Source organism: Haliotis rubra, unplaced genomic scaffold (assembly GCF_003918875.1).
Source record: "Haliotis rubra isolate DU_JTF1 unplaced genomic scaffold, ASM391887v1 Scf129, whole genome shotgun sequence".
NCBI lineage: Eukaryota > Metazoa > Mollusca > Gastropoda > Lepetellida > Haliotidae > Haliotis > Haliotis rubra.
Window position 1 is genome coordinate 34,826 of NW_025765214.1, and position 26,885 is coordinate 61,710.

The following is a 26,885-nucleotide window of genomic DNA, read 5'->3' on the forward strand; positions in this document are numbered from 1 at the left end:
TACATTTTAGTTTCCATTTCACGAACACGAAATGTTTTTGCTCGACCACACTATTAACTCTTTCAGACAAAGTGGAGTAGAGTTTTGTAAAGTGGCTAATGGGAAGCGAAATATTAGCAATTTTTCTCTTGCCTTATGCCAAAAAGTGCAAGGGAGGCAAATGGTGTTAAGACACAAAAAATAGCAAACTTACAAGGGAGGTAACTCTTCTGCACTATATCCAAAATGGCGGACGATGGAGAAATTGACATCGAAGGGGAGTTTGATTTTAAGCTGGAGTAAGTAAATATCATGGGGAAATGAGTGAAACACAAACAGATAAATGCTTCGTCATGAAAGTGTGATATTTTGCAAGATGTGATAAAATCATATACACAGCTGCTGAAGAAATCGCTTGTCAAATTTAGATCAATATATTTTAAATCAACAAATCATGCAGATAAAAGACTGATTTATTTCTAAGGTTTTCTGTTATGGTGCATGATTGAATATGACTCTTCAGGCCAACGCCATGAAACCTTAGACGTTGCGCTAAATGTCCCGTCGGACTTAGGTTTTTGAGTAGATCTACGGTACCAGTAAAAGTGTAAATAAACATGACTGGTGAGAATCGTTATAAACGGGTTTATTGCTGTAATCATTATAATAACACGATGACGACAAGCCAAGTCCCTGTCTGTTAAGCCAATATAACCGTCCCTGTCTGTTAAAACCGGTTTTTTGAAGTTGTTAACACTCGGAAATCATGTTAAACCATTTTTATTCTATCATGTGTTATTAAAGCTTAAATATGATTTTGTATCAATAACTCGATGGAACTCTTATATTGATACATATCACAATACATGCTTTCGCACATATCAGTGTTTGTTAATAAAGTTGTTACTTTAAACCACTGTGTCAAAGTATTTCTTGTGTGACTTTCTTTTCATGATTGTTATGAATATTTTCATCATTACTTGATGAAACAATATCATGATCATTCATCATTGCAAACTTTAAGTTTCTTTGTTGTTTCTCTGTCTGAAAGGAGGCCAAATGTAAAGATTTCCTGCTGACATGTATGTGGTTGAAATCACTTTACTATTTGATAGGGACGTCATGGTCTGAAAAATTAAGAACTGGTGGAGTGTCAGGCTGAAACCTTTTCATGTCTGAATAACCTGTTCTCGAGAATCAAAATATTTAAAACATCTGCTGTGCAAAGTAAAACTGTCCTATCAACCATGGGCAACACAGCAATTCCCATTGCTGGATCTGCGTGGATCCAGGTTAGAACGGATCTTGAGCAACCCATGCTTGTTGTAACTAACATGGTCGACATATGTTGACCATCATATTCCAGTTGTGTAGATTGATGCTCATGCTGTTGATCACTGAATTGTCTGGTCCTGACTTGATTATTTACAGACCGCCGACATAATGACATTATGCATGGATAAAGAATATTTGATTTGAACAGTTTTGTACCAGTAAGGAGTCCATATAGAACCTGAACAGGTTTTTCGAGTAATTATGTCTGCCATTCTTGCTGATTGTGTCATAGTCAAGGTGCAGAACTGATCATGATAACAGACAAGTAGATGGTTGGTTTTTAAATGTCTATTACTTGAAAAAAATTCACTAATAACAAGATTGAAATGTTATCACACACTATTCACATCTTCACTAACTAATATTGTTATCCAACAAATGGTACATTGTTACTGTGTGTGCACTGCCATATGGGTTGGTGGGGTAGCCCAGTGGTTAAAGCGTTCACCTGTCACGCAGAAGACCTGGGTTCGATTCCCTACATGGGTACAACAAATACAAATATGTTTATAAATTTAGAATGTTTGAAAGAAGTTTTGTAATTTGTTCATTTGAGTTAAGAATTATCTGGTTAAGTATGCCCAGAGATTGCATATTTCCAGGCTAAATCTAAACATTTCCATAGGGGAAGTCCCCCAGACCCCTACCGACAAACGCTCTCACGCTCACCCCCAACTCACACCTTCAGGGCTGGGGAATTGCTTTTAGCAAGGCATGACTCCACTTTCATTTGATTCAGGGTTGGCCTCTCTGGTACAATGTGTGAAGTCCATTTCTGGTGTCCCCCGCAGTGATATTGCTGGAATATTGCTAAAACTAAAAGCGTCATAAAACTAAACTCACTCACTCACCCACTGCCATAAAGTTTTCTTGGAATAGCAGGATTGTGTAGGTCTGGTCAGTGCTGATTACTCATTTTGATTACTATTGAAAGATTGGTTGGTCAGTTACCATGACTGAAAAGAGTGTTGTAAATCGATAAAATGATTTTGAATTGACTGAACATTTTTTCAGAGTTGAAGATGGATTCTATGATGCCAATGAACTGCCCTCAAAGAGTGCAAACCTGCTTCCCGAGTTTACCAACCCTCCATGGATGCTGGAGCAGGTAAACTGTTGTCTTGCAATTAGTCGGATAATGTCAGGGAATATTTTGTTCCATTAACTTGAGACTGTAAGTTCTCCATATTTCCTTTTATTCAACATGCACCCGTGAAGATCCAGGTTAGAATTGATCTTCAGTAACCCATGCTTGTCGTAAGAGCCAACCAAGAGTCAGGCACGCTGACTGGGTTGACACATGTCATTGTATCCCAATAGCGTAGATCGATGTTCATGCTGTTGATCCCTGGATTGTCTGGTCCAGATCCGATTATTTACAGACCGCCACCATATAGCTGGAATATTGCTGATTATTAAAACTCACTCACTCACTCACTCTATTCAACATGCACAATGCGTAAATGTTGTCATGTATATTTCTGCTTTTCAAAGTAGCACTTTCCTAACACCTGTTATTAGGTATTTTGTGTAAATGGTGTAGTTCTATAAAAACTATTCGGGAGAGGCTGCTGGTTCGATCTCCGGCCACATCATAATAAAAGACGGTAAAATATGGTACTTGTTGGTCCTTTTCATGCAATCATTCTGTTTTCACACATGCAAATGTTGCCTACAAAAATCATCTGAATAACTGCCACTAAAATGTCCCAGAAAAGAAACAAAAATATCAAACCCAAACCATTGAAATATCTCTGCCTGGGAGTTTAAAGGGTTTAACAAGGACTGGTCGGCTCAGCATCAGTATAATGTGTCTGAGTGGGGTATTCATGCTTCACTGCGGCATGGTATCTCAGTGAGCAAGCACTATAAAACCAGCTTAAGTCTGGGCTAGTACAAGCAGCCACACATACACATGCATGCACATCGTCTTATGAGGGGAATATTCTTAAGTAAGACATTAAACCCCATTTCACCTCACCTAAAAGCTATTAGTATGACTCATCATAATTTGTCTTTTAAAACAGTATCACTACATTCTCTCCATTAAGTAACTGCATAGCCATAAGCAACACATAGGTGACATATGATGTTTACTTCTACTATTCATTATGCTAACCATATAACTTCTTAAATAAAGTGTTTATCCAACAGAACTCATATTGATCTGTTTATTTTTATTATCTTCTTTGAGTGGCATTTTAGAAGTTGGGAAGTACAATATAGAACAAATTTTATGGATAACAACTTCTTTTATTCGTGAGTGTGAAGTTTCGATACAGATTCTTGTACCATTTCGATACAGATTGTCAAGCTTGACAACGGTACAAGAATCTGTATGGAAACGTCGCACTCACGAATATAAGAAGTTGTTATCCATAAAGTTTGTTCTGTATTGTATTTTTATTATCCAAAACTGATTTCCATTGGATATATCAATTAGAACATGTATCACAGTATTCACAGTGTTTTGCAGACCACTGTGATGTCATCGACTTCCATGATATCTTTGTCAAAAGGCATCTTCAATTTCTTTGACATTGCAGCAGAAATCTTTACACTCAAGACACAATGAATGATCAGTATATTTTGTAAATTTCTTGAAACAGGGGAGATAACCTGACACAAATCATTCCCTAGTTTTCTACAATTTTTGTGTGTTGATTTTGAAGGGAAGCATCCCTTGTGAATGGATTTTGGGAAGGCTTTAGGTTAAACCGTACAAATAACAACAAAACTAATTATAAAATATTTACCCAATACACCAGAGACGAAATATGAAATTAAATATAATATATAACACATTGACAATGAGCAAGCTTCAGGTTGGTTTGTATCATATGTTTTCCTTGCTGAAAATACAATGTGATTATCTCTTATCTTGTCTGCTTATGTTCGGTCGGTTAGGTAGCCTAGTGGTTAAAGTGTTCAGTTGTCACGCCGAAGACCTAGCTTTGATGTCCAATATGGGTACTATGTGTGTGAAGCCCATTTCTGTCCTGTAACCCAGTCTAAGTAAACTTAGGCCCAGTATTAATTACTATTATTCGTTACACTGCTATACTGAGTCTAACAAACCTTAGTAGAAGGTCGTGTCAACTAACCTTTTGAATTGACAAATCAGAACACAGCTTACTCGAAATCGAAAAAGTTAACATTCGCACATACCATTTGAAGTTTTACCTGGAAAATGTTTGTACTGAAACGATTCCGAATTCTGTTTTCCGTATGATCAATGCCGAGTGATACACTTGAGGAAGCCATTATTCACAACAGTGAGTAAACAGTCGCTGAAAATAGCGTTTTTGTCAATATTCCAGGATGTCATCTTGCAGAAATATAAGCCAATAGTAACTATGTGACATGTCATCAGAAACCTCTAAGTGTATATACTGCAGGTCAAATATAGATCTGTGTTTATGCCGATTTTCGTTTGTTGAGAGATCAGTGTCAGCGACCGGGGAAGAGAAAATCCAAAAACACTTCACACAGAAACTCAAATTGAATTCTGAAAGAATTAAAATATTAAACTAGTCATTGGTGATTTTGAAAGGGAACCTTAAGTCCCGCAGAACTCTAGATAGTAGCTGTTGGCTGAATGGTTAAATCCTTTCGGCCGTCTCGTGTTTGATTGGATGGTCATAGGTCACTCAAATGTTAGCTGACGCGACCTTCTACTAGGGTTTGTTAGACTCAGTATAAGCAGTGTAACAAATAATACTGAGCCTAAGTTTTCTTAGACTGTCATACAACAACGTATGGTATGGATTTACAACTTCTTTAATATTTACAACACAACGTTTCTGCGCTACTTTTTGCCCCTTCATCAGGTGAATGTAAATCCATACCATACGTTGTTGTGTGACCTCCCAACTTCAAAATGCCCTTCAAGCATTAGACTGTCATATAACCATACTTATTCACTCACTCATTTCATGTTCAAGGGATGGACAATGGACAGCTACATGGATGAAAAGTCAAAGGCCACCATAGAAAGAATGCTAATGGAAGAACAGTATCCTTATGTGCATATACATGAGCATTCTCTTCCCACAGAGGTTACTCCTGTCATATCTTCCTACGTAACCTCTGTTCTAATAATGGCCCTTTCATGGTGTAATTCGTGTTATGATCTTTTGCCGCTAGGGATTTTACGAGAACCGGAAATATGGCGTATTAGAACAGAGGTTCGTAGGAAGATATGACAAGTAACCTCTGTGGGAAGAGAATGATACATGAGTACCGATCTATACATTGGTTAAAGATGTGGGCTGGAAGTGGTACTGAACAACGCATGCTTTTTGTGAAGGATCAAAACTTGGTCATAGTGGACATAAAAGTTGTAAACAAATACACAGCTTTCCATATATATATGTTTATTTTCTTTTTAAATCTTATTATCAGTTTAACAGAGCCCCACTCTGAGGCATTAATTCTTTGTCTAGTTTTCCTTGACCACTTCCCAAGACAATACCTCAATGGCCGATCTAAGTCAAAGATGGTTTCATCTGACAAGTCTCCGTCTTCCAGCCCGACAAAACCAAAGTCGAACTCCGCCAAACGTCCCTGGAATGAGGAAGAGAAACAACTTTTTCTCAGTGGGCTGGTAATAATATGTCTTATGTCTAATGATGTATGATTTATGTCTTATGCCTTATGATTTATGTCTTAAGACATGATTTTTGGGTTATACCTTTTGATTTATGTCTTATGCCTTATGCTTTATGTTTTAAGACATGAGTGTTGGGTTATGACTTTTGATTTATGTCTTATGCCTTATGATTTTTGTTTTATGACTTATGTGGACCTATCCCCAGGGGATTTGGACAGTGTCATTGAGACCCACTTTATTCTTTGATTCCTTAATATAGAGTGTTCTTATTCTTCATGCCGTTAAAATGAAGATGCTAGATATGTTCCGGTTTTCAACACCTATGATAATTATCATGATTATGTAAAAGCCTATGTAAGAGATACAGGCCTCGTGGCAGTACACTAGATGTGAAGGCACAGTTGCGAGAACAAAGGGCATTGTTCTTAAGGCTGAAGACCCAATGACCGAAGGGTTCCGTCTAAATGGAATAGCACTGATATAAAAGTGTATTAGGAGGTGTACTACATGTTACTTCCATGACAAGCTCCCATGTGATGAAAACCTTGAACCGTATCATACATTTGTATGCCTTGGCTGCACCATGTGGAAATATCTTTGATATGGGTTTCATCCAACAGTAATTATAGTGGGTTAACTCCCTTGCTTTGGGGACCCCCTCTGTGGTGTAGTGGTTAGAGCATCTGCCCGGAGAGTGGAAGGTTGTGGGTTCAATCTCCGGCCGCGTCATCCCAAAAGACGTTAAAATATGGTACTTGTTGGTCCCTCGGAATCAGTATAACATGTCTGAGTGGCGTATTCATACTTAACTGCGGCATGGTATCTAGCACTATAAAAGCCAGCTTGAGTCTGGGCTAGTACAAGCAATCGCACATACACACACATGCACATCGTCATACAAGCGAAATATTCGTTAAGTACGATGTTAAACTCCTCCATATCACCTTACCTCACACTTGCTTTGGGAAGACGATCTGAGCAGTTAAACTCACTCACTGATAAATGATTGGGGCCTTATAAAAGGTTACATTGCCAGTGACAGATTTTCAACCCAAGAGTCTGTGTGGGTAAAACATGGAACTAACCCAATTTTGTTTTGTTTTCCAGGATTTGTATGGTAGAAGTTGGACTCGCATCTCTGAAATCATTCCCACTCGGACAAGCCTGCAAGTGAAGAACTATGCCCAGCAATACTTCAAGAATCTAGTATGTTGCTGTACTGTCATCTACTGAAACCCAAAATACCATTATATCCTTAGAAGACAAAAGCATATTTGGACAAGAAAGAACAGCAATTTGGGCTGAGTTTACAAGTTCTTGATGAACAGAATAATCAGCCTCTACTTAGTATTGACTGTTTTGTTTAGTGTATTGCATTGGGTTTGCATGGTGTATGAATCATATTTGATATATAATCATTCTGTTGTTGTCATCATCATTAATCTGATGATACAAAGACTGCTGATTAGGCTATCATTGTTTAGCCTTTTAATACAAGTTTTATTTAAAATTAATAGGGATTTCTCTGTTTCAATAATAATGCATACATGTTTGTTTACATTAATACTCTGGTATACATTAATAAAACCTTAGTCCCTTGTAATACTTATATAGCAAATATAACAATGTCCTGGATGCCATTGAAAAATAGTGATCTTAGCGCTTAGTTACCCATAACTCTTACACCTTAACATAGATGTACAACAGTCTTAGCCTTAATGTTGTTTTCTACAATGCACTAGGGACAATATCCCACCAAGCAATTGTAAAGCTACACCTACTGAAAGTCTGTGTTTATAAAGTTTGGGAGTTATGATCACTACAGCGTTGACGTCACTTTGTGGAACAGACCCTGCACTATATCCACAACAATTTCTTACTTGATTCCTGGAACCTGTGTGGTGCTGCATTATTGACGGTTGTGGAGATTTTAACACAGACAGTTCTTCAGCAAGTCATATGTAGGTTGTACGGGGGAACTGTGATGAGAATCGGCTGTTAAGCTCATGTTTGTGGGGACGGTGGGGTAGCCTAGTGGTTAGAGCGTTTGCTCGTCTTGCCGAAGACCCGGGTTTGATTCCCCACATGGGCACAATATGTGAAGCCCATTTTTGGTGTCCCCCACTGTGATATTGCTGGAATATTGATAAAAGTGGCGTAAATCCATATTGACTCACTCACTCACTCATGTTTGTGTCTTCTTGGCTGACTTATGTACAGGATGACAAGTTGGAGCTGAAGTACTGGTGACTGTGTCATATAACAACATTCACGCTCACATAATTGCAATGTGTTATTCTGCTGACCCTGCACATTATTCTGCTGACTCTGCCTGTTATTCTGCTGATTCTGCATGTCACACTCTTCTGACTGTTTTAGGCCAAGAAGGCTGATGCTGCCTCTGCCGTTGTGTCATCTACGTCTCGAGATCTTCCCCTTGGCTCAACACAACTGACCTCCCACCTCAGCCAGTCTGCTGACCCTCTGGCAAATGTCCTTGCTTCCGTCACAACTGCCCAGCCCACAGTCACATCCTTCTCTAGTTCAGCTAATCAGAACAGAAAGACTTCTCTGTCTAAGCAGTCCAAAAACAAGAAGAAAAGCCAAAATTCCACCAAAGCAGACTCTCAAATAGACCCAGCCCAAGGCATAAGCAATGGTCTTGATGGTGTTTTGCCATCTGCAAATACAATTGTTGGTATTTCTGGTCTGCAGGATCTACAGTGTGGCTCCTACACAGGGAATGTGGACACAAGTGAACTGTCTCCCAGTGTTAATCTGTCTGGGGTAGGGTTCTTGTCTGGGAGTAAGGAATTAGGTTTTGACAGCTCGGTTGGGACGCTGATCCATATCGCTTCCGCGGGCTGGACACTTTGGCTGCTGTTGTTGAGAGTGATTTTAGTGCAAGTGATCTCCAGACTCTCACAACAGTCTCAGCTGATGGATCAGAAGTTGTTCAGTCCGACATTCTTGCTTCTGTTGTACAACAACCTGAAGGTAAAGATGAGGCTCTGCAGAAGGAAACCGACGCTTCTTCGGATGAAATTGGCAACTTAAGCTCAAATTCAGTTGACGAAGAAGAAGATGTGGATATTGATATTGAAAATGATGATGATGATATTGACAACCCTATACTGTTAGGAAGGTCGGCTTCACCTAGCTCTGTGTATGAGAAGTTGCTACGATCGGCTAATGTTACACCAACAGAGCTGGGCGATGGTGAACAGTCTGATGAAGGAGACACTGATGCTGATGTAGCTGCAGCTGATGTAGACAGTGTTACTCAGGGGAGATCTGAGAAATTAGAAGGTGCTATGGTGGAGAGTGTCAGTGAATGTTTTACTGACAATAAGCAAGATGCCAAAGTCAGTGCTAGTGGAACAGGGGAATATATTCAGCCTGAACCGCCCATGGAATATTGTGAGAGTTGTGAAGAAGGGAATGTTCTACAGGATGTGCCAAAAATTGAAGAGAAAGTTATAGGTTTGTAGAATGTAGATTTAACTGTTTTCATTTCAGTGTGATGAGAACATGATATTGTTTTGTTTTCTTTATTATAAACCAATGAAGTCTTCACAGTTGTGACCTTTTAAAATCCAGGTCAGAATTGGTCTTCAGCAACCCGTGCTTGTCGTAAAAGGCGACAAATGGGATCGGGTGGTCAGGCGCGCTGACTTGGTTGACACATGTCATCGTATCCCAACTGAGTAGATCGATGCTCATGCTGTTCACGACTGGATTTTCTGGTCCAAACTCTATTATTTACAGACTGCCGCATAGAACTTAATTATTGCTGAGTGCGGCATTAAACAACAAACATCACAGCCGTGTGTTTTACCTTAAGCTCTTAAGTGTTGTGTGTTCAAATAGGGGAGATAACTCTACTGTGTCTTTCCGTCCTCTCTACAAAATTCAAAAGTATGATATTGTGCCGCATCAACCAAACCATATGTCATTACAGGAGCCGGTTATGAGTAGGATAAATCCATGTTAGTGTGATCCTTAATGCACTTTTTAATGTTTTTTCATTCTTTAAAACAAATGTTAACATATTTAGCTGTTCCCCCATGTTTTCCAGACCAAATTTACATGGTGTCTGAGCACAAATATATTGTTTTTTGCAGTTTGATTATCATGATAATTGTCATTTGTCTGTTGACTGACCATGCCAGACATATGTTGTGAACCAGACAGTGACCTCTGGTCATCTGTTTCAGTCAATGGTATCACAACATCGGCAGGAGAAGTGATAGAATTTCCAATCCCGGAGGAGGAAAGGATATTAGAACCTGATGACATCACAGACGAAGAGAGGAAGATTCACTCTGAATTCTTTGATGGTCGACAATCTAAAACTCCTGAGAGATATTTGAAGATTAGGAACCATATTATTGATTGCTGGTAAATAATCTGGGGACCTTTAATCTTTAACTTTCACTTAGGACACTTGATATTCATGCTTAATTTAAAAAACAGTTGATTGCATGATAGCCAATTTCTAGGATGTCACAGTTTGCTTGGCAGACTTGACGTATCTTGGGCACACTAGAAACCTATGGTGATTGATTTTGGCTCGCAGCTTTCATGGCACCATACCAGTGATTGTGGTTTTACCAAAGTGGTAAGCGTAGTAAACATCTGAAACATTAACATGCTGTGATATAACTGGGATAATTTGAAAAGAGGCATTAGACCTCTTCTCTCACTCACTCACTCTCTCACTCACTCACTCACTCACTCACTCACTCACTCACTCACTCACTCACTCACTCACTCACTCACTCACTCACTCACTCACTCACTCACTCACTCACTCACTCACTCAGCTGTCATCAAGCTGAAATTCTGTGTTATTACTGAAGTACTGTTCAACTGTAAAGCAAAAGTACTCACTCAATCAAACTCATCTTCACCATCAGTTCCACACAAATGAACCAACAAATTGGCTCATTCCTAAGTCACTCATAATCACTGATGATCCTGCTTCAAATACAAATATATATATATATCACTGATTAAGTTGTTTCATCTTTCAGGAAAAAGTGCAAACCCAACTTCCTTAATAAGACTTCCGTTCGGACTGGCTTGAAGAACTGTGGTGATGTCAACTGTATAGGCAGGATACACTGCTTTCTTGAGTGTACCGGCACAATCAACTTTGGCTGTGGTAGGAATCTTTGAATGAGTATCTTGACATATGTGCTTGTGGGTATCTTGGGTGGAGCAAAGAACTGTTGTCTCTGCAGACATTTTGCTGGTTGGTTGGTTTGTTGTTTAACACCGCACTCAGCAATATTCCAGCTACATGGTGGCGGTCTTTAAATAATCAAGTCTGGATCAGACAATCCATGAGCACTGATCTATGCAATTGGGATGAGATGACATGCATCAACCATGTCAGCAAGCCCCAACACCCGATCCCATTGGTTGCCTCTTATGACAAGCATGGGTTGCTGAAGACCAATACTAACCCGGATCTTCACGGGTCCCTTTTGCTGATCAGAAGACCAGAGTCAGTGAGTAGTGGGCCATGACTTCAGTTACTGAGTGTCACTGATGGCAGAGATTGTTTCTCTTATTTCTTCAGTATTACCAGGCCTCTGCGATATACCATATGTGATGTATTCAGTGTGCAGCTCCAATAAGCGAGCATCCCTCACTAACTGGTAGTTCAATCGAAATTAATCATTTCAGTTGCCCTTTTAAGAATGATTTTAGAAGGTAGTGCCAGTAATCTTTCTTTGCGACTAAATAGTTACTTTGTCCTACATGGTTTATAATGTTGACCAGTTGAAAAGACATCAGTATACTATAACAGGCAAGAGTATCAGAACAACCTAGAAAAAAATAGTAGCTAGCTCAATATTTCGGGCAACCTTCATAAAGTCATACCAATTTTCAAAATGGCTGTCATTTGCAAGATGTCCGCCAGTACTTTCGAAAAGGGTAGGATATTGTTTATTTTTCCATTGATAATTCTATTCAATATATCAAATGAAAGCTCTTTTGATTAGCTTTGGAAAAATCTCCCTAGAAAAATTCACCTTTTTACTATTTTCTTCCAGGTTATATCTAGTGGTCTTTGGCTGTAAACATGATAAACATGATACACATGATCAGTCATAGAATGACTATGGTGCTTGCTTGTACAAACCTTGATTGTTAATGGATAGGAAATGATGTTTAACTTTCTAATGGTTTCAGAACAAGCATGCTACAACAATCCTGGCAAGACACAGCCGAGTGGGACCAAGTTAAAACATACTGGACGAGATGGCTGGATGGCTATTGCGTCAGATAAACTAGACTCCATGGTGTGTTGTGTAATGAATGTAACACTCTTATATGATGTCTGTTATGGGGTATTGATTTATCTCTCAGCTCACACTATGAAATGAGATACTAATTGTCTCCATTGATCCTAAGTCTTATTTAAGATCTGCTGAATATGGCATGTCTTTGTTGTGCTTTAATGTTGAATAAATAAGGATACATTCTAACCAAGTCCAGTTCTAATTTCAAGTGGTGTCTGTTATGTGTTAAGTTTGCTTATTCATACAAATAAATAAATAATTATGTGATTGACCGCCTGATGAAGTTTGCCATTTTGTTAAATAACATTCAAAAAGTAATTCTTTTTCAGAAGTCCTCCGTGGGGTACATATAAGCATTAAAATGTCCGTTTTAAATCCTACGACAGTTGTAACTATATTTTTCAATAAGATATTTACAAAACACAAAACTCGTTTTGTCTTGTGAGACCACCCCTACAGGGCCCCACCGGGCCACCTACAGCCAAGAGCAGGTAACTCTTGCCGTCTCCCTCGTACCTCACTTTTCATGCTGTCTTTCTTTTGAATAGACGTGCGTGGTGTTCGTTTCGAGTTTGCTCTCCTACCGATACGATGAGTGTAAAAGAGTCTCAATCTGTATGTATGGTTCCTTTCTTTACACACGGGCGTTAGATGGACTTCATATGTCCCCCGCCGTGATATTGCTGGAATATTGCTAAAAGCAGCGTAAAACTAAACTCAGTCAGTCAGTCATATGTTGATATTCTCATTCATCTTTTGTTTGTAACTTTGCCGTGGTTTCTTTGTTTTCCAGCCTTGTGGCAGGCAAAATGGCTCACCGCGTGATCGTGGTTTCCTTGCTATATGTTCTTAGTAGCTTGTAGAAGGGAGTTCATATAGTATGTTTGCATATTATATGGTAGGCTTGCCTAAATTCTCTCTCTTATCAGCGAATTTGTGGTAAGTCGTTGTTGAGTAATTTTGAATGAGTGTTCGTTTCGTATCACTCAACTTTACTCACTAGTATGTACACGCAGGAGTGGCTAGCCTTTTTTCTGCTTTGCATTGTATGTTTAATATTTAAATGGCTGTAGCTCGTAGCATTTAAAAAAATGCTACGTGCCTTTTATTTATTACTATTTACTTGTGTTTATATGTTTGCTGCTTCACAGTTCCTGCTAGTAACACTGGCGTGGTTCTGTTTGTTGCAGTTTAAGCCCTGTGCGTTGTGCCACACTAAAGCCACAGGATGGTCATAAGGTGTGCCTCTGGTGTTTAGCCGAGGACGCTCACTACGATCAAGGATGTTCATAATAAACGCCCTTGCATCAATATTCCTGTTACGTTATGGTGTGTTATGTTACACATATACACATTTTATATGTTTACACACAACGTGGCTCATAGTGGCCAAGGTTGTGTTTTTTGCCTGGGTTTCTGCGCCTCACGCGCATTCTTTCAGACACGCAGATGTTATGTTTTTCACTAATCTGCTTCAGGCGGGGGATAATATTTGATGAAAGGTTTCTAAGGAAATCCCTTTATCGTCCCCCCGCCTAATCCTCCCCCACAAACAATGTGGCTATACTAACGATTGATTTCTTACTTATAGCAGCAGCGGAAATCATTGGTGCACACTCTTATCTCAGACGTGGATTGCTACCCGTTCTACGGGTAGAGATTGCACCGGCGCATCATTTGTTGGAGGTCCCGACCCGAGCTCCGGCTCCGGGAAGGGTCCGACCTCCTGGAGACGATCGGACCCGAGCTAGGCTCCGGGAACGCTCCGAACCTGGGGATTAGCACCGACCCTGGCTAAGGCCCCGGTACAGCGCAGATCCCCGGCGCCGGTAGCTCAGGTCTTGGCCTGATGTCTATCGACGTCCAGGCCAGGAGGCTGTTGAGTGTGATGGAGCTACCGAGCTGCCGATCACCTCGACGCTCAGAGGTCTACCCGTGTACTCCAGGGGAACCCTGCATTCCCAGGCTACACCCATTGTCTCGGGATAGGGGTTCGGACTCTCTGAACCTGGGGACTAGCACCGACCCGGGCTTCGGCCCCGGTACGGCGCAGATCCCCGGTGCTGGTAGCTCCATCACACCTGAGCTGCCGATCACCTCGAAACTCCAAGGTATACCCGACTACACCAGGGGAACCCTGCATTGCCAGGCTACTCCAATGTGTCTCGGGACCAGGGGTCGGACTAGCACCGGCCTGGGCTTCGGGCCCGGTACGTAGCAGATCCCCGGCGCTGTTAGCTCAGGTCTCGGGACCAGGGGTCGGACTAGCACCGGCCTGGGCTTTGGGCCCGGTACGGAGCAGATCCCCGACGCTGTTAGCTCAGGTCTATCGACGTCCTGGCCAAGAGGCTGTTGAGTGTGACGGAGCTACAGATCACCTCGACGCACCGAGGTCTACCCGTGTACACCAGGGGAACCCTGCATTGTCAGGCTACTCCCAGGTGTTTTGAACTCGAGACAGCGAAAATACTCAGTGCCGAGATCCAGTCTCTGCTGGGCAAGGCAAGCATCTAGGTGGTTTCCAATGGTCAGGAAAATGTGGGGTTTGACTCCTTGTTGCCATTAAGAATGGAATGTTCAGACCCATTCTCATCTGAGAGCTGAACAAGTTAATAGAAGTACAGTCCTTCAAGATGGAGACATTGTGCTCAGTGATCTCATCTGTCGAGACAGGGAATTGACGCACGTCAATCGATCTTGAGGTCGCATACCTCCTTGTTCAATTGCACCCTGATTTCAAGATTTACCTTTGGTTCTTCTTCGACAGGACGTGCTGCCAGTTTCGTGTGCTCCCCTTAGGCTACATTACGGCGCCAAGGGTGTTCACCAAATTGAGGTTTATTCAGTCCAGATAGCCAGATCGCAATGCCGGTGTTCTCACCCGTACCTAGGCGACTGGCTAATCAGGGTTTTAGAATAACAGTCTGGGAACCGCACAATCAGTGTTGGTAACTCTTACGAAGTTGTCAACCTCACGAAGTCAGATGGACAGACGTCAGGCGTCTCTCCAAGGGGCTCTCCATGGAGACACCGTCGCTCTCAGTCCAGCCAGATACATCCCTCCCGGGTTGAGGCGATGTTGTGGATGAGTAGGATCAATGTGCTGGAATTGACAGCAGTCAGGTTGGTGTTCGATCCTGCATGCCGGGATTCGACTGGGTGGCTTGGCTTCTGTCGGGTCCAACCTTCAGACACGCGTAATTCCTGCAGCCGTTGCAGACACAATTCTGGCTTCAAGGCGGGATTCGACACCCGTTCAGTGTGTTGATAGGTGGGGCGCGCTGGTGTGCAGATAGGGGGATTTCAGAATCCCTGTTCTGCGGATTTAGTTCGGATATTGGAGTTACTATAACCTTGTTTTGGTTGAGAGCCTTATGACTCCACCATTCCCGGGTACACCATGGCTATTTCCACGTTGCACACCTCATTCGATGGTGCTCTGCCTAGGCAGCACCCTCTTGTACAGCACTTCATAGCTGGCATGAACAGGGTTCGACTGCCTCAGCAGTGACCCAGCCCACCTTAAAATTGCCAATTATTCTCAATTGGCTGTCTGGCCCTGACTTTTCAAGTATATCGTCTCTCTCACTTCACTTGTTGATGTGGAAGACGTCTTTACTTGTGGTGGTGATCTCTGGTAGAAGGGTCGGGTACATCCATGTGATACCCACTGACCCGACACTGACAGTTTTTTATACTGATCATGTCCGTATTCGCCTCCCGGATACCTTCCACACTCAGTTCAATATTGCTTTCCACGTGTCTGCTCATATCAAACTTCCACCCCTTACCCAGCCCATCACACCTGAGACCGATCTTTCGATTGCTCACCCGTTGGAGTGACTATAACAAACGAACGAAAGGGATCCATACGGGTACCCATGTGTTCTGTTTGGTGGCGGGAAGACTGGGGAGTCTGCTAGCAAGCGGACTTTATCTCGTTGGTTTGTTTCCGTAATTGTTCGGTTACAATGCTAAGGTTTACCTTCCCCCGATGGGGTTGAAGGCAGACTTGGTAGGGCAGATGCCGCTTTGTTGGCAATACCCAGCAGCACTGCTCAATGAAGAGATCGGTTCTGTTACTGTCAGAACGCCTTCATTCGCCATTACCGACTTGACACGCATTCTAAGGATCGTGCTCGATTCGGTCTTTAGGTTCTCTCCAGCGGAGAGTGTCCTGCCACCCTGACCAAGTTAGTAACTGGTCATTGGTATCGGTTCTGTGTTCAATGTCGATATGGTTCATATCACTACATCGTATAAGCCTTACCACCCTTTCGGGTTGGGTCAGGTTTTGGTGTACATACGTCCCTTACGTCCCCTTCACCTGAAGGCAAGAGAGGGCGGGGCCGGTTTTGAATGCTATAACCAGTCATATGCTATTAACTCGTCTTATGACAGAATTGGGTACGACCCCCCCACGAGTCACTGTTTGGTATGCCTATATTCGTGCCGCATGTCATGTGACCAGGTTAGTGTAATAGTGAGCCAACACATGTTTGGGGTTCGCTTTACGCTATTCAGGGGATTTTTGTACGCTAACAGTTTTTTTCCCTCTTCCCGAGACTTTGGTATTTGGGAGTCTGTGTTAATCAGCACTTTGGGTGATGGTGGTTTACACTTTCCCTCCTCGTGCTGAGAGCGTTTGGTGGGGGTGTTTTATCCTGCTTTTCACTCGTACAATGCATGGCGTTTGTACTCGTTTGATTTCCTCAGAAAGTTTTTAGCGAGGCTAATAATTTCTCTGGGTTTTATCGAGGTCCCGGCAAAGCCCTCTTCCAACAGGAGGGGTGCATTCGAGCATTAGTTTGCAGTACTTATTGGCTCGACTTTTAAGCGTTTTTTATGCTTTCCCTACCCTTATACCTCTTGCCACGCTTCGCTGGTTCGGGCTATATTAGGGTTAGGAGTTGTTTCGGCATGTCCCCATACATTCCTTTCCATTGAAATGGTTGGGGGTGGGGTTTTATGTCATAATTGATTTGAACCAATTGATGTATTAGCTTGGGCTCTCTATTTCCCGCCCTAGCCACGCCCCCGCCTGATTGACATCAGCAGTCAGGTGGCTCGGTAAGTGTGTTTTTTCTCTTTCCTTATCGGTTGTAGATTTCACTCCACCATGGGTTTAGTTGTTGCCTGACAGAATTACCTGCTCTTGGCTGTAGGGGGTCAGGTGGGGCCCTGTAGGGGTGGTCTCACAAGACAAAACGAGTTTTTTGTTTTGTAAATATCTTAATACCTTTTAATGCTTATATGTACCCCAAGGAGGACTTTCTTCAAAGAATTCATAACCTCTACTGGTTTGTATGAATTTTGTAAATAAATGTTGAATATATGGTCTTGTATTGGAAACAGAGACCAAGGAAGAGACGAATTCGAGACTCATCTGGTCACTGGGTGGATGAAAAAGAATTGGAAGGAAAAACCATTGAAGTAAGTGACCTCAGATAATCTGACTAAGCAGTGCTAAAAACTGAACTGTGTGTGGACTTTGGATGTATTTTGTCTCAAATATATATTGAATGTTTTAACGTTCAGGATATTTGTCTGTATTGTATCTTCTGTTACAGCACAAGACTGGTCCTGGAGAAGAAAGGAAGGTCAAGGTTGCCAAGATGATGAAAGTGTCGTATGATCCCTTCAAACTGATACCATGCCAACCCTTCACTGCAGATCGACCAGTAAGTTTGCAGATGGCATAGATCATAAGCATTTGAGTCATTTGTCCTTGACCTTGATGGTGAAAAGCCTTTTAGATGGATTGAATCCTCTAGAGACCTATACCATAATACAGTTTCCATACCCTTTGTATAATTATCTGTAATCTGTTGTCACTGACAACAGGGTAATGTTTTGTTGTATGTTTAATCTGTTCTACATGTTCCATATCCTGACGTTTCTTCTTTCAAACAAGGGGGCGGTGGGGTAGCCTAGTGGTTAAGCATTCGCTCGTCACGCCGAGAACCGGGTTCGATTCCCCACATGGGTACAATGTGTGAAACCCATTTCTGGTGTCCCCACTGAGATATTGCTGGAATATTGCTAAAAGCGGAGTAAAAACTCAACTCACTCACTCTTTCAAACAGGCCCCATTCAAAGTGTCCATGACCAACACAGCAGTGGCAGTTATGGACGTCCATGCACACATATCCAAGACGGAGGTGATTGGGATGCTGGGTGGTCAGTACCACGGTGACCTGGGGGTGCTGGACATCAGGATGGCCGTGCCCTGCAACAGTCTCAGTACGGGGATACAGTGCGAGATGGACCCAGGTGAGTCCATGAGGGCTGTAGTATGCTGGCCCAACATAAAGTACCACTGGGATGAAACCCTGTCTGAGACACTTTAAATAGAACCACAATATACAAATGTGTTAAATGTAGGTACGTCGCACAATCATCAAACTCACTGAACTTGTCCACACGGTTTATTTCATTACTTCTTAAAACAACAAATATAGTAACAGTGGACGTATTACAACCTAGAGTCTTTACAGAGGCTACTTATCAAAATGATTTAATAATAATAGTAGCAGGAGTAACTGATTTGGGTTTTTACATATTTTACTTTGCTTTCATATTTTTTGGTTTTTACACATACTGATATATACTAGTCACATAAAGAAACTGTGCATTGTCAAAATATTATCCCAGTTGATAAGTACGATAACAATGTCAAAGGTACATATAAACTTTAATGGTGGGATCATGAGACCATAACAAGTCGGGAGAATTTCAATTGAAAAGTCAATCACAATGACGTCCACGAGTCCACAAGCGGGACAGGGGTCAAACGACCATGTCACAAGCTCAATAGCGGGTATGTCCACCATCGGCATTGAGAACAGCAGTGCATCGACGGCGCATAGAGCCTATCAAGCGTGCAAGGAAGGCTTGTGGGATGTCATGCCAGATTCTCTCAAGTTCTGTTGCAAGGTCAAGGGCGTTATCTGGCGGATGAGGAAGGCGGCGTAGGCGTCGATCCATCTCGTCCCAAACATGCTCTATCGGGGAGAGATCCGGTGAATTTGCAGGCCAAGGCAGTAAGTCAGCGTTGTGGTGTTGCAAGAAATCCATAGCAACCCTTGCCGTATGAGGGGCGGGCATTGTCCTGTTGGAATGTTAACCCAGGGCCATGGCGTTGCAGAAAAGGAATTGCCACAGGTCGAAGAATCTGATCCCTGTAGCCCACACCAGTTAAGTTGCCCTGAACAATCACCAAAGGAGTTCTTTGGCGTGCTGTTATTCCACCCCAAATCATCAACGGAACCACCACCAAAAGCGATTCCTCTCAAGACACAGGCCTGTGCATAGCGTTCTCCCAGCGCGTCTATAGGCGTTTGGCGTCCATCACTATAGGAAATGTTAAACCTGGACTCATCTGTAAAAACAACATTTCTCCACCAAAACAAGGGTCTGCGGACATGATTTGGCACCACATTCGGCGAGCTTGTCGATGGCGTTGTGTCAGGATAGGCCATTATGGCGGGGCGTCGTGGTCTGATCCGTGATGGCGTAAGCGTTGTCGAACTGTGTTGGGGTGGATACGGCGAAGTCCTGGGATGGTTCGGGCAGTCATCACTGCAGTCTGAAACCTGTGGCGAAGATGGGTCACCCTTATCCATCTGTCCTGTCTTGGCGTTGTTACCGCGTGGGCGTCCAGAGCGTGGCGATCGATGGCGTCATTTGTGTTCTGGTAGCGTCTCACCAGTGCAGAAATGGTGTTCCAGTGGCAGTGGAAATGTGCAGCCACTTGTCGTTGAGACATTCCCCACGGACCATCCCAATGGCCTCATGGCGTTGTGCAGGCGTGAGCCTTGGCATGCTATCGCGTTTCAATAGCCGTTTAATTTTTGAGCGATCGCAAAGGGCAGGGGTTGAGCTTTCCAAAGTGACAGTATTGTGTGGCATTCATTTGCTCTGTTTCTCTTTCCCGGAATGCATGTGCAACAACGTATTGCACGTCTCAGGAACGAACCCACTGGCGTCCACGGAACGTGGCACGTGCATGCATGTTGGATACATGTCACTAATCTCTGAGTTTAAATCCTTATGTGTCTACACAGGTTTGATAAATTTAGATTTTAAATTTTTGTATGCACAGTTTCTTTATTGCCTAGTATCACAATATTTGTTGATCTTCAGTTGTCAATTAATGTTCTTTGATGACAGCTACTCTGGCCCAGTGAGTGTATGTACATCTGTTTGTTTCTCTCCAGTCTCCCAGACACAAGCAAGTGAGCAGATCTCGGCGGCAGGCCTGATTGTTGTGGGATGGTATCATTCACATCCCACATTTGCCCCCAACCCTTCTGTCAGGGATATTGAAACACAGCTCAAGTTTCAGGTGGGGATCTAGTGTTTGCATTTGTTCAACTCAAAGGAGGTCCGCTCTAGTAGTACCCGTGAAGGTCCTGGTTAGAATGAACCTTCAGTAACCCATGCTTGTCGTAAGAGGTGACTAACGGGATCGGGTGGTCAGGCTCGCTGGCTTGGTTGACATATGTCATCGATTCCCAATTACGCAGATCGATGCTCATGCTGTTGATCACTGGATTGTTTGGTCCAGACTCGATTATTTACAGAACACCGCCATAAAGCTGGAATATTGCTGAGTGCGGTGTAAAATTAAACTCACTCACTCACTCACACCGCTCTAGTTGTATTTTTCCTTAGATATTCTTAAATCTGGAGATTCATCCACATCTAAAGCACTCAGGTATCCTATGGCAGGCCTGGATTGGGATTTATTATTATGATGCATACAGACGAGACTTTATTAATAATTAAAGAAATAATGTCCAGAAAATAACAGTTGGTTTTAAATGATATGTTTCGATCAACAGTCCTTCGAATTTGTGACAATATATTCTTAAGATATAAATGGAAATGTACCATGCATCTAGCATCCAAGCAGTTACTTGGTTTCAGTTTTCTTGGTAAATTGTTGAGAACACAGTTCTCTCACTCGTGCTTGAGAGACTAGGATCCCTCACAGTATATCATGCTTGTCATAAGAGCCACCAAGCTCTTAGTGTGTCATCTTACACGTTCTCTTATGCACAAACAAAGTTGCCAATGGATTTTGTCAGTTTTGAATTTTGTCTTTTAGGACTGGTTTGCCAAAGGTGGCAGCCATTTTGTTGGAGTGATTGTGAGCCCATACAACAAACTGAACCCAGGGGTGATATCGGAGGTCCAGTGTCTCACCATTGGGAGTGAAATGTCTCCAGAATACCACTGCAGTGAGTATATCTCTATGGCTGTATGGAAATAACGCATGAATGCTATGAAATTCTTTTTTAATCCTAAAAAAGTTAATTTTTTAACATTTTCTTGGTCTTTCCAGCAATAGACAATCATGTCTTCAGGTCAAAGGTAGACTTACTGAAACTGGTGATCTGATCATTATTGTCACTCCACTGAAGATCCTGAATAGAATTGATCTTCAGCAACATGTGCTTGTTGAAAGAGTCAGTGGTATTTGGTAGTCAGGTTTATCAGGCTCTGTTTTGTTGTTGTTATTTACAGATGCCATTTAGTTTATTTTGTTGAGTATGTGAATGTGAATTGTTATGAATAAATGTAATGCTATCTAAAAGTCAAGTGACTGAAGTAGACAGGCTACTGATGCAGAAAATTAAAACAGTGTGAAGCATTGTTATCCCCCCCCAGCATGTAATGCGGGGGGTTATAGTCGACACCTCGTCCGTCCGTCCGTAATCATTTTGTTTCTGGAGCATAACTCAAAAATCTTTCAGTGTCTTTCAACAAAACTTGGTAGATTTATCAAACAGAACCTAAAGTGGTGCCTTTTGATATATACAGGTTTTTGTCATTTTTCTTTTTCTCGGTTTACCATGGAAACGTGTTGGACTTAGTCTCAAAAGGGAGGGGTGGGCTTTGTTTCCAGAGCACAACTCGAAAACTGTTCAATAACTCTCTACAAAACTTGGCAGATATATGTCCAACACATCTTGAAGTGGTGCCTTTTGCTATTTGCAGATTTTGGGCATTTTTATTTTTCATGATTTCCATGGAAACGATTTGGACTTAGTCTAGAAAATTCAAGCTGAACTTTAAGTGACTCTCAGATGATTTGTTCTTTCAAATATACATGTAGGGGCCAGGGGGATTTGCCATCTTCTGATGACTCTTGTTTTCATTAGGTCTTACAGTTATGATATGGACAGTACCTAGTCCACACAATTTTACAAGAATTTGTTTTTGAACTTTTGGATTAAATGACAATTTTACAAAATGCAGTACTGTGTTTAATATTGAACATTTTGTACAAATTTTGGTCTTTAATAATAACATATTTTTCCAAAAAGTATAACAACTGTACATGTATCTATGAAATGAAACAAAATGAACAAAAATCATTAAAAACCAATGACAGATGTTGTGTGTGTTGCAGACCTGCCCTATGAGTTTGACTACAGCATGACGTTTGACAGCTGTACTGATGGGGACCTCGTCGAGCCTCTCATAGCTCTAGCGGACAAGTACTCCTCCAATGTGAACAGGGTGTACTTGTCCAGACAGTTCCGGGTAGCTCTTGGCATTTCCTGTCTCACTAAGGTTGGTACACAGTTTGAAGTGTTGTTGAACCTGACGTTCTCACTTCCACTTATGGATAGAATATTTCCTGTGTACAAATGCTTGTAAAATGTGGGACATAGACTATGAAATTTCAATGTTCAAAATGTCTCCGATGTGCAGGGTGAAGGTTTCCATATCAGGTTTATCCTGATTATTATATTGTTGATCTGTCAGCACCATAGTTGTTTGCCAATCTCAGTCAAGTCAGATCTCATTCTTCAATGTGATATCTCACTGCCTGAAAATCTGAAGACACTTCCATAGTCATGTGAGGTGAACCTTTCTGATCTGACTATGAAATTCAGTGAAATTCACTTGATGACACAATGTGTTATAACTGTAATACAGTTCAAAGCAGCATAAATACCACTCACCAGCCCACTCTCACTCTGAGCTGATGTACCATCAGTCTAAAATTATGTGTTACAATGGTGAAACTGTTTACAGCAGCAATTCAACTCATACTCAAATAGAAGTGACTGTGCTTGTTTGCCTGTCAGCACTACAAATGCTTGGCAGCAATAAACTCAACATTCTCACTCCCTTAGTTAATATAATGGTATCTACATTATTGTAAGATCTAAACTATTTTTCTTCATGCAGATGGTCCAGTCTGTTCGTCACCATCTGCTTCCCCCGAGTGACAGCGAGGACCACGACGCCCGGTATGACTCGGTGATACAACTGCTGGAAGATACATTCCTCAAACTCTGCTCCATGGACTCCAAATATACCCTGCAGGACCACACCACGCTCGGGGACTTCGACGAACACTCCGTGCCAGACATCCACATCGACGACGAAGATCTCGATACCTTTGTTCCTGCTAATCCTCAACTGCCACTGATTGACACATGACCAAGGCTAAGCCTCGCAAAGTTTAATCAACAGAATGTTTGCTTGCTTCAAACTATGTGTTTTGAGAGATGTGATTTTGTTTTTGATAGGTTTGAAATTGTTTGCAGTCAGCGTGGTACTTATACAATGATGTAGAATGAATCTATTGTTTAAGAATTATTGTTATCATGGTTACAGTTATTCTTTTTTTCTTACAATATTTTCATCTGAAGAGAAAACTGTGTTTCCATTGTTAAAAGTCAGTGGGATATCTGAATAGTTGCAGTGTTTGCTCATCATGCTAAAGGCCCAGGTTCTGTTCCATAAAAATAGTCCTCATCCTTCATCTACCCAACTTCTAGAATGCCAATCAAAGAAGTCATACGTCGCCTATACAGAATAAAGAAGTTGTATGTCCATAAAAATAGTCCTCATCATTCTGTTCCTTAGATGGGGACAGTGTATTGAACCCGTTTCTGGTGTCCGTGGCCTTGGTATACTTGGACAAAATGCCGAAAACAGCCTAAAACCAAGCTCAGTGTGAGAAATTTATGCTGGTCCTGTGGTCCCTGGCTAGTAAAAATTCATCAGGACCAAACTAAGTTTGCAGTGGTCCTGGTGGCCAATGAATTTTGTATTGATAGTTAAGTACATCTACAAATGTTATTTAGGACCAGTGAAGTACAGACAGGACCACTAGTTATTGTCCACTCACTGGTCCTGTGGTCTAGTGGGAAATTTTAAAAGGTTCCTTTCCCTCCAAGCTCACTCACGTACATGGAATAGTTTTGTTTTGTTTCTTGGTGTAGAATTAGATTGTAACTTAAAGTCTTTGTTTGCGACAATCAAGGTCAGACAAGGTCTACATTGTCAGGTGGACATGCAGAGAGTCAAGTGAAACATGTGGCTTTGGGAGATATTTCTCAGTCTTCATCCAACTTTATTTATGATTCATAATGGTTAATGGCAATTAAGCATGTACATCTGAATTTTTACACAATCAAACACAGAAAGGAGTGTATATGAACATGTCTGTCTTCATATTTGCTTGACTTGGCTAGCATCAGATGTGTATTTATATGTAGAATGTGTTGGAGGCAGCTGTCCATACGAATGCAGACCCGGTGTTTGGGTGTTGTTGGTGCTTGTGTGCTGGGTGTGTACTGGAGTGACTGATCGTTGTTTGGGTGTTTGTTAGCTTGAGAGGACAATTGGTCCACAGTCTAATTGCATTTGTAAACCCAGTTAGGGATGCTCATGAACTGCACAATTGTTGTTTTTGGCAGAATGTTTGAGATTTGAGGCAGTTATTGTAACTGTAACTGTGTAGATAATTGTAAATCTGTAACAATATTTACTTTTTGGCCTACAACATTTGTTGTATAAAACACAGTGCTTGTGTCAGAGCCACCTTAACAACTACGAAGCTGGTCTGAAATTTTTGTAAATCACTGCTTAGCTTGAAATTTTACATTATTTTCTTGTCAATACAGTTTAGCAGTATTTAATACCATCTTTCCATGAATAATGATTTGTGAATTTCGTCACAAATTTCCTTTCTAGTCTATCAAATTAAACCACATGTAAAATGACCATGGCATTTCTTGGCATTTCTGTTTGTCAAGAGCTTATTCAAGTATGACAAGATTGTTCTTTTTCTGTAGTTATGAGTTAATTCATTGGAGAATATTGGAATTGCTCCTGTCCATGTTTAACACAAGATATGATCTAGTAGAACTCTGGTGTATTAATATAGCTTTGCTTGTTGAAGCTTGCAATATAGACTATATCTGACTGCTCAAGGTGTTTAGTGAAAGACTTAGATCAAACTGTGTATGAACTAGAGCTGCGTCACCAGGATGTACTTCAGTCTCTGTGTAGGCCACGTTGATTTCTTATAGTGTTATTTCTACTTGAAGATTTGCTTTGGTCATTGTGTGTAGCTGGAAGTGATAAGGTGAACAAGTGTGTGTATCTGAATATTTTTATATTGAGTGACTAGATGTTGTGTGGGTTGTTCAGTTTACAGGAAACAAGTACAACGTCTTTAGAATGTAAGAAGCTATATACCAAAAGTTCAGTCATGTTTTACATCCGACAGTGTTTGGAGGCCATTCTATTCTTTTTCATAGAGATCGTCCTTGGGGTACATATATGCATTTTATGTGAATGTCATGTGACAGTTGTATCAATGTATTTTTAAAAATTTGTACAATAAATATTTTTTATCTATTATACGGCCCCCACCCGTGGAGTTACCTCCCTGCTACGCATGCGTAGCCAACCAGGTAAGCACCTAGGCCCGTATCATCATTCCTTCTGCTGTCACTCAAGCGTTCACACGTGTTCCAAGTTACTAGCTGATTTACTTCTGTTGAGAAGAATATCTGAGACTTCAACAACTGTATGTATGGTCTTTATTCGTTCTTGAGAGAACAGTTTTATTGACTTTGCTGTCTGTTATTTCTCATTTATGTGACTTTGTATTAAATTTTACACTAACTTTCCCATGGTTTACGCACGTGTTGCTATTCCATGGCGGGAAGTTTAGTCCGAGTATTGGAGTTTTTGCAAGCTCGTGTGGAAGAAGGCTTGGCGGCTTCGACCATTCATGGCTACTCCACCTCTAATTACACTTTCCACACCACTGTCGATGGTGCTCTTCTGGGGCAGCACCCTCTTATGCAGCGCTTTTTAGCTGGCGTGGATCGGGTTCGACCTGCTGTCAGGCCAACCAGCCCACCCTTTGATTTGTCAATCGTGCTAGATTGGCTGTCCGGTCCTACGTTCTCACGTCTTATCGTCTATTTCCATTCAGCTGTTAACATGGAAGGCCGTATTTCAGGTGGCGGTAACATCTGGGCGAAGGGTGTTCCATCCAGATCATGTCAGTATTTGCCTCCCGGATACTTGCCGTCCGAAGATCGATCACGCTTTCCATGTGACAGCTCCTATCGAACTTCCTACTCTTACCCAGCCTTCCACATCGGGGACCTCTGCAACGTGCACTCACCTGTTGGATGTCCGTAAGACTCTCAAGGTCTATATCAAACGAACACAAGGGATCCGTACGGGTACCCATCTGTTCTGCTGTTACGGTGGCAGGAAGGCTGGCATGCCGGCTTGCAAACAGACCCTATCATGCGCTGGCTTGTATAGGTCATTTGTGCTGCTTATCAGGCTATGGGCAAGCCTCCCCCTGA

The 26,885-nt window shown here is 41.8% G+C and overlaps 1 protein-coding gene across 1 annotated transcript; it reads left to right on the forward strand.

Annotated features, from left to right (window-relative positions):
- Positions 1–205: 205 nt before the first annotated feature.
- Positions 206–24,289, forward strand: LOC124266909 (deubiquitinase MYSM1-like). The gene is given in 17 exon segments (XM_046701749.1): positions 206–278; positions 2,329–2,422; positions 5,259–5,329; positions 5,782–5,920; positions 7,034–7,132; positions 8,306–8,788; positions 8,791–9,409; positions 10,144–10,327; positions 10,963–11,093; positions 12,131–12,240; positions 17,596–17,673; positions 17,811–17,921; positions 18,327–18,513; positions 20,460–20,587; positions 21,353–21,485; positions 22,661–22,824; positions 23,449–24,289. Coding segments are annotated over 17 exon segments (3,039 nt in total). The 5' UTR covers positions 206–225; the 3' UTR covers positions 23,704–24,289.
- Positions 24,290–26,885: the final 2,596 nt, after the last annotated feature.